This window comes from Zingiber officinale, chromosome 1A, assembly GCF_018446385.1.
Source record: "Zingiber officinale cultivar Zhangliang chromosome 1A, Zo_v1.1, whole genome shotgun sequence".
In the NCBI taxonomy this organism is placed as follows: Eukaryota; Viridiplantae; Streptophyta; class Magnoliopsida; order Zingiberales; family Zingiberaceae; genus Zingiber; species Zingiber officinale.
Window position 1 is genome coordinate 104077573 of NC_055987.1, and position 8820 is coordinate 104086392.

General features: G+C 40.3%; 1 protein-coding gene across 3 annotated transcripts; it reads left to right on the forward strand.

Moving 5' to 3' along the window:
• Window positions 1–752: 752 nt before the first annotated feature.
• LOC122008196 (poly(A)-specific ribonuclease PARN-like) lies at window positions 753–2454 on the forward strand. Of its 3 annotated transcripts, none has more exons than XM_042563829.1 (3): window positions 753–1125; window positions 1671–1801; window positions 2089–2454. In XM_042563829.1, the coding sequence occupies exons 1-3, from the start codon at window positions 815–817 to the stop codon at window positions 2211–2213; spliced, it is 567 nt and encodes a 188-aa protein (XP_042419763.1). In that variant the 5' UTR covers window positions 753–814; the 3' UTR covers window positions 2214–2454. The 3 variants fall into 3 exon arrangements, with proteins under 3 accessions (XP_042419763.1, XP_042419771.1, XP_042419779.1); XM_042563837.1 differs by having other exon boundaries at window positions 2108–2230; XM_042563845.1 differs by lacking the exon at window positions 2089–2454 and adding an exon at window positions 1906–1961.
• Window positions 2455–8820: the final 6366 nt, after the last annotated feature.

Sequence of the window (8820 nt, forward strand, 5' to 3'; positions counted from 1 at the left end):
GGGACAAGATCCACATTATACCTCATCTTGAGTTAGCTTTGGCTAATCGCCCAAGACTTGTATAAATTAGGTAGGCAACGTATACCAATAGGACAAGATCCATATTATACCTTATCTTAAGTTAGCTTTGGCTAATCGCCCAAGACTTAGTACAACTTAGGTAGACAACCACTACAAGAAAACAGGGCTTTAGAAACAGATTTTTAAAATGAAAATAAAATTCTGTTTCAGATTTATATAAATCAGAGACAGATTTAATACGGAAATATTAATCCGTTTCATTTTAGTAAATTATATATTTTAAAAAAAAAATAAGACAGAATTTAAAACAAATTTGAAACGAAATTACATATAAATTTTTATAAACAAAAATAAATATGAATTATAAACAGAATTTGAGACTGTATAATTTCTATGATAAATTTTATTTATAAATTAATTAAAAATTAAAATGAAAATAAAATCTTTTTCAGATTTATATAAATCAGAGACAGATTTAATACGGAATTATTAATCGTTCCATTTTAGTAAATTATATATTGTTATAAAAAAAATTAGACAGAATTTAAAATAAATTTGAAACGAAATTACATATAAATTTTTATAAATAAAAATAAATATGAATTATAAATAGAATTTAAGACCGTATAATTTTTTTTGACAAATTTCGTTTATAAATTAATTAAAAGTTAAAATGAAAATACAATTGCAATGAATAAATGTCGACTTCCGACTTCGGAGTGGTCGTGGCGGGTTAAGACATGCGGAATCTGCCGTTTGTTTGGGTGTGCTACCGATCCTAACCCTAGGTCTAATGCCTCTCCTCCGTCCCTTCTCCACCGATGTGCCCGGTGGCGGCAGCATGGCCGTGAAGCAGGTGACAAGGTCCAATTTCAACGCGGCGCTGGAGAGCCTTAGGGCCTGCGTGGAGGAGTCGGACTTCGTGGTCGTTGACCTTGAGATGACTGATGTGACGAGTGCCCCATGGAGGGACCCGTTCGAGTTCGACCGATCCGATGTCCGTTACCTTAAGCTGAAGGACTCCGCTGAGAAGTTCGCTGTCGTGCAGTTCGGTGTCTGCCCCTTCCGCTGGGATTCATCCAAGGGCTCGTTCTTCGCCCATCCGTTAGTGTTCTTCATCATTTGGTTTTCGTTTTGTTATGATAGGGTTTAACGTGGTTTTAGAGAAAATGGAAGTGATGAATTGACTTCTCTATCGGTTTTTATTTTTGTGGGGGAAAAAATGATCTTTACCTCATTCTCCTATTCAAATCGAATGCATTGTTTAGGATATTCTTTCACGTTTTCTCCCTCTAGAAGCTAGGCCTGCTTGCAATAAAGGTTAAAAACTGTTCATATGTCAAGCAGATGAGATTCATGACTGATTTGTGCGTGGTTTTACCTTATCACTTCTTTTGACGGATATCCAATTTATGTTTTGATGAGATGGTGGTAGTTTACCGATACAGGACTATTCATTTGATATTTTTGGGATAATTTATCAGTCATACTTGCTTGTTTTGTAGGGCAAGTATCGACAGACATTGGTAGGTAATTGTAGACGAAATTTGTGTTAGATCACCTAGTTATTAATATAAGATTCTGTATGATTTCATGTTTGTAGAAATTTGTTGGATTTCGTGTGACATCTGCAGCTCTTTACATTGCAGGCATAACTTCTATATCTTTCCACGAAAAGAGTTGCCACTTCATGGGCCACCTGATGATTTCCTATGGCAAGTAACATCCATCGACTTCCTTACTAAATACCAATTTGACTTCAATGCATGCATATATGAAGGTGCTTTTCTCAATCAAGTTCTTCGCATCCTACTATACATACAGTGTTGCCTTTCCATCATACCACTAAAAGATAAGTCTCAATCAGTCGTTCTATCTACGCAGTCATTTATTAAATCTGGAGAGGCAAGGGGACTCCTTCCATGGCTTGTTGGGTGACTGTGGGTTCACATGCCCTTTTTATCTGTTAGCAGTTTCCTGTGCTGTGTCATAGAACTCATCAGTTGTAGTTACCAGTGTATATTTGATGTTCGACTTGTTTAAATCTTAAGCATTTGTTAATCCCATGAATATCTTATTTATCCAGAGAACAAGAAGGAGAAGCCCTCAAAGGTTTATCTTCAGAGTACCTTGAGGGATTAGCTAATTCCTTTTGTAATTTTGAGGAGCCTGTGGATACACCAATTGCGTGAACATCTGACATTCTTTTTTGGGAGAGGATGAAGAACAAGCTTCATAAATGGCATGATTCTATACTTAGAAGTCCTGACAAAGCTTACATTGACAAAGAAGATGCTGGTATCAACAACACACAATTTCAAACAGTTTTCTTTAAGATGTGTCTTGCTATCATGCTAAATGGGTTTACCTCCCACCAGCTGAAGTTGATTCAACTGGTAATGTAATATTTAATGTAGTGCTACTATCGTTAACGTTTACTAATTACATCCTATATAACTCTTGTATCTTTAGGTGAACAAAACTGTTTGTTCGTTTTCCTATCTTATGAAACACATACTATTACTCATCTTGAGTTAGCATTGGCTAATCGCCCAAAACTAGTATAATATAATTTACATCTTATGGGATATACCTCTAAGTTCTCAATTTAGTTAAGTCACATCTAAAGTCCAATAGTCGGGCATCACAATTGTCCAGTCGCACTCTACCAAGATAAAACGAGTCACTTTGCTTTGGCAAACCTGACTACAAATGATCGAGATAGTAGTGAGCACCAAACTTTGGTAGGCATATGTAAATGACCTAATTACGATAGCTACACATGCATCACATACATTCATGGCATATCATGGCATACACCAACATATATGCTAATTTAAACGTGACATAGTTATGGCCCCATCACTACGATCTTTTCAAGGGGGCAGCGCCCCTTGCGGGTGTCAAGGGGGTAGCGCCCCTTGTGGGGGTTTCAAGGGGCAGCGCCCCTGAAGTAAAATTTATTTTGCATGCTCATTTTTTGAGTTACTGCTTTACCCGAGACCCTACTTCCCATAATACCAACTATGTTTTGTTCTAAACAAAACACCTCTGGCCGAGACCTTGTTGGTCACACACCAACTATGTTTTGTTCCCAACAAAACACCCTTGACCGAGACCTTGCTGGTCACACACCAACTATGCTTTGTTCCCAACAAAACACCCATTTCGGTCAAGGCTTAGGATTTGGCCGAGACACAAAATCTAGCCAAGACTCATAGTCTGGTCGAGATTCACTCTCTTGGTCGAAACCTTGTTTGTCTGACTCATAAATTTTTACAAATCACAGTAAACCCTATCAAATAATTTCTATATCATATATAAAAAATTATAACTTAGCATAGCCCTTCGCAAGTGGCTCTGATACCACTGTTGGGATCTAGCGCGCGAAAGACGCGGAAACGCAGCGAAAAAATGCTAGATTCTCTATCCAGCAGATCCATGTGAAGGGAAGAAACATGTTCTGAAGATAATCTATGCTAAGCTACATGATAGGATTATACCTTTGTTGTGTGTCCTTCACAATCCCGATAGCAACCTTTTCTTTGGATCCAGATCTCAGCGCATTCAAGCGTCTGCACCTCTATCGTATCCACACGAACATATCCTTCGTTCGTCGCACGAACGAAGCCTTCGGAGAAGAACCATCTTCTTGTGCTAGCAAGAAGTATGATTCAACCAAGCTTGAAGATTCGGCCATTGAGGAAGGAGGAGGAAGAAGAGAGAAGCTCAAGAGACACCTTTTCTCATCTAAATGAAAAATAAATCCAAAAACCTATTTATATTCATCCAATGAATACCAAGAGTTTTTGTCTCTTTGTATTCCTCTTAATGGGTTGGATTTATTATATTGGATTAAACCATTAATCCAATAACCCAATAAATCTAATCCATTGAGTCTAACCCATTAATCCAATGTGTCTAATTCGGATTGGACTCAATCCAATGAGTGGGTTCATTTGAGTTTAACTCAATTAGTAACCAAAAGGCCTAATCATCTCATGATTGGCTCTTAGGGCTAATTACTAACACTTCTGTATGCCGCCTAAGTACATGAGCCAAGAAGGACTACACCAAGAATCTTCTGGAGAAGCACTTGTCAAAGACGGGCGCAAGGAAAAAGCCCCTACAGCTTGTATATCTCCCAAGCAGATCAGCACCCCGTTCTCTCAAGGGGTGATACAAGATAATCTGCCAAAACATTATCAGCCTCTGATGATAGGTGAATACTTAAGGTCAACTAACCCTGAGGATCATCTCCTCAAATTTAAGAATGCCACTCTCTTATATCAATATATAGACGGTGTAAATTTCCAAGTGTTCATTACCACACTCGCTGACTCGGCACAAAGATGGTTCAAGCGATTGTCGGTGGACTCTATTACTACTTCAAGGATTTTCGCGAGGTTTTCCTTTATCATTTCTCCAGTAGTCAGTGTTACCAGAAGATCTCCCTGAGCCTTTTCTTGCTCAAATAGAGGCCCAAGGAGACACTCAGAGCCTATATCAAAAAATTCAAGCAGGTGGCCATGGATGTCCCTACAGCCACCATCGAAATTCTGGTGAGTGCCTTCTCCCAAGGCCTCACCGATAATGATTTCTTTCGCTCCTTAATCAGAAGACCTCCAAAGAACTTCTACCATCTACTTGACCGAGCGACCGAGTTTATTAATGTTGAGGAGGTGCAGGCCACCCAAAAGAAGGAAATCACTGCATCAGCTGCAGTTTCGGTGCCCGAGCGCCAAACATTACCCGCTTTGCCACATAGAGGACCCCAGATGGGTCCTCACTTTCATAATCAAGAACTACAGCCTCAAGTCATGCATCATGTAGAGCCCAAACAAGAAAGATACCCCGATCCCCCTCGAGGAGTCCCACGATCGTGGTGCACATACCATCGGTCAGCCACTCACGATACCCGGGAATGCTATAATATGGCAAATAGCCAGAACAACAATCAAAGATTCTGCTGACGTACTCCGTCACCCTTATCATTGACCAAGCGGCTCACCCAGAAGAGACCTGTGAGAGGTCGAGTGACACCAAAGAACACCCCTACCGCTAGCAGATTGAGCCCAGGCTCCCGCCTGAGACCAACGAGAGGCCCCAACATGGCAAGCGGAGATTCATAATAATGTCGCCTAGGGTAATATCAGCATGATAGCTAGGGGGACAACCGATGGAGACTCCAACTAAGGAAGAAAATCACATGCTCGTTGATTGGAGATCCACGCGATTGACTGCAGTATAGAGCAAGCAGTCATGCCTGAAATTAGCTTCGAGCCTAAAGATTTGAAGGGGTGGAAATACCCTATGATGACACTTTAATAATTAAGGTTGTTATAGCCAATTATAACATTTACCGTACTTTTATGGACACAGGCAGTTCAATCAATATTATATTTAAAAAAGCATTTGAGCAGTTGCAAATAGACCCGAGCAAGCTTCAACCCATAGCAACGCCTTTGTATGGGTTCACAGGCAATGAAGTCTAGCTGCTCAGCCAAATAAAGTTAGTCATATCCTTAGGAAAGGAGCCCCTAATGAGGACGCGTCACTCGACCTTCATAGTCGTGAACGCACCCTCAACCTACAACGTCATTTTGGACCAACCGACCCTAAATAAATTTCGGACAGTAGTCTCAACCTTCTGGGAAAATATAAAGCTCCTCGTGGATGACCTAGTTGGGGAAGTCAAAGGAGATCAACTAGTAGCACGAAAGTGCTATCTTGATATAATTAAAACCGAAGCTAACTCCGCTTGGAAGATGCGACGGATGGAAGTCAACATCATCCGGGAAGCACCGACTACCCTAGTCTATGAAGAAAAGGAGGAGGTTCAAATTCGGCCAGACCGACGAAAAGCGACTACCCAAGTAGCTACCAACCTACCTCCGGAACTTAAAGAAGAGCTTGTTGCATGTTTAACATGTAACAATGATGTTTTTGTTTGGAACCCCAAGGAGATCACAGGCATCTCTCCCACGATCATGGAGCATGTACTCCATGTCTTTCCTGAAACTCGGCTGGTCAAATAAAGAAAGAGCGATTTCAGGGCAAATCAGAATAAGATCATCTGCACAGAAGTAGACAAGCTATTGGAAGTCGACTACATCCGAGAGGTGAAAAACCTTGAGCCTAAGGGAATCTGGAAAATATACATGGATGAATCCTCCACTCGGCAGGACAGTGAAATAGGCATTTTTATGATATCACTTTGGGAAGACATAATGTAGTTATCTATTTGTCTGAATTATCGGGCTACCAACAATAAAGCCGAGTATGAAACATTGATAGCTGACTTGTAAGTTGCGAGGCATGTAAGGGTCATCCGGGTTTTAATTTATTCAGATTTTCAATTGGCTACCCAGCAATTATTAGGAAATTTTAAAATTAATAATGAGAGATTTAAAATCTATGTTGAGGCATTCGAGAAGCTTAGAGTCGGATTCTAAGAAGTAATTATACAAAACCTTCCTCGAGCAAAAAATTAGACAGCAGATGACTTGGCTAAATTAGCTTCTGCCATAATTCCATGGACCTTAGATAAGCTTGTAGAACATACACTATTAGTGGCTTACATCAAACGGCAGGCCGATCTTGAATCGCAGAGTAATTGGAGAACACCCATTATTTTATTCCTGCAGTAAGGCATCTTACCAACAAATGGAGAGAAAGCATGCATGATTAAGAAAAGAGCCAGCCAATTCACTATGATCGGAGACCATCTGTATAAACGGGTTTTCTCATGTCCTTTACTCAAATGCATCAGATCGAACGACGTGCAATACATTTTACAAGAGATACATCAAGGTTCTTGTAGAAGTCATGTGGGCAGTCAATCTCTTGCTCAAAAAATATTACTGGTCGGGTATTTTTGGCCGACTCTACAGGTTGATGTTGCTCAATTAGTAAGAACTTGCCTATCCTGTCAAAAGCACTAGAATATCCTACACCACCCCATGGAGTTGCTGAAAACTTACATTGTCTCCTGCCCATTTGATTAGTGGGATATGGATATAGTGAGGCCTTTTCCTATGTACTCGCCTAGAAAAGATTCTTGCTAGTTGTAGTTGATTATCAAAATGGGTGGAGGTAGAGTCATTGGCCAAGATAACCGAGCAGATGGTTATCAAATTCCTATGGAAGTATATTATTTGCAGGTTTAGAATTCCACATAAATTGGTTTCAGATAATGGAAGACAATTCCAGGACAGGAAAATCTGAGAGTGATGTTCAACCTATGGTATTACGTAGACCTTCATATCTGTAGCTTATCCTAGGAGTAATGAACACGAAGAAGTAACAAATAAAGAAATCATCAAAGAACTTAAAACTAAATTAGACCACATCGGAGGAAGTTGGGTCGATGAATTACCTAGCGTATTGTAGGCATATCGTACAATCCCCCAAGAAGCAATAGGTATAAACCCTTTTCAACTGGTTTATTGTGGTGAAGCAGTGGTCTCGGTCGAGATTGGAATGAAATCTGATCAAAGGCAATTGTACGATGAGGACAATATCGATCGACACCTTATGGAGTTCAATCTGATAGAAGAAGTCAGAGACAAGGCAACAGCTGAACTAATGGTATGCTGCCAAAGGATGAGGTAAAATTATAACAAAAGGGTTATTCCTAGATTTTTTTTTTTTTAGATTGGCGATATAGTCTAGAAGCGGATTAAATCGATCGGAAACATCAACAAGGGAGGACTATATAAGGTGGTGCAAAGGCTTGTCTCAAGCTCCTACTACCTCGAAGACATAGAAGGGAAAAGATTGGAGCGACCCTAGAGCACGAATCATCTATAGCCTTATAGGATTTGAAAAGTACGCCTGTAATTCACTCATGTAGTATGTAAAATTTTTACACCTAATGAGAATACAGGTGATTTCATCTGAGAATTCCTTCAAGTTCTAGACTCCCGAGCCTCTGGCCAGGTTTCAAGCGAGCATGCTCTCACACCTTCAAGTTCTAGACTCTCGAGCTACCGGTCGGGTTATAAGCGAGCATGCTCTCGAACCTTTATATTCTAGACTCCCGAGCCACTGACCGGGTTATAAGAGAGCATGTTCTCGCGCCTTTATATTTCAGACTCCCGAGCCTCCGGTCAGGTTATAAGCGAGCATGCTCTCGCGCCTTCAAGTTCCAGACTTCCCAGCCTCCGACCGGGTTATAAGTGAATATGCTCTCGTGCCTTCAAATTCCAGACTCCCAAGTCTCCAGTCGGGTTATAAGATAATGTGCTTTCGTACCTTTATATTCTAGACTCCCAAGCCTCCGGCCAAGTTATAAGCTAGCATGCTTTCGTTCCTTTATATTCCAAACTCCCTAGCCTCCGATCGGGTTATATGTGACCATACTCTCGTGCCCTTATATTCCAGACTCCTGAGCCTTTAGCCGGGTCATAAGCGAGCATGCTCTTGTGCCTTTAAATTCGGAACTCCTGAATTCTAACACAGGTTCTAATTATAAGGGGTTCATTATATTAGTCAGCTTGGTTATTCCGCTCGATATTATTGTTCTATCTGGATTATTATTCAGTTTGGCAATCAATTATAAAGAATTCATACTGAGGTTACCTCACCAATATATTAAGAGGTTATAATTGTCCGGTCTGATCGTTCCGCTCGGCACTAATATCTTATCCAGCATATTATTCAACCCAGATACCCCTTATGATACAATTCATTTATTCAGCCTGATTATTCAAATCGGTGTTGTTATTGTTGGTTGCTACTCGGAAAGCCTAGAAGTTCCACTGTACAAAAATTTTGTACAAAGGTCTGAACATTTTC

What these genes read in the sequence shown, in the direction of transcription:
- LOC122008196 (XM_042563829.1), top strand. Translation starts at nt 815, where the DNA reads ATGCCTCTCCTCCGTCCCTTCTCCACCGATGTGCCCGGTGGCGGCAGC. An exon ending in GGCTCGTTCTTCGCCCATCC is followed by an intron (nt 1,126 to 1,670) that starts GTTAGTGTTCTT and finishes TTTACATTGCAG; the next exon opens with GCATAACTTCTATATCTTTC. An exon ending in CAATGCATGCATATATGAAG is followed by an intron (nt 1,802 to 2,088) that starts GTGCTTTTCTCA and finishes TGTTAATCCCAT; the next exon opens with GAATATCTTATTTATCCAGA.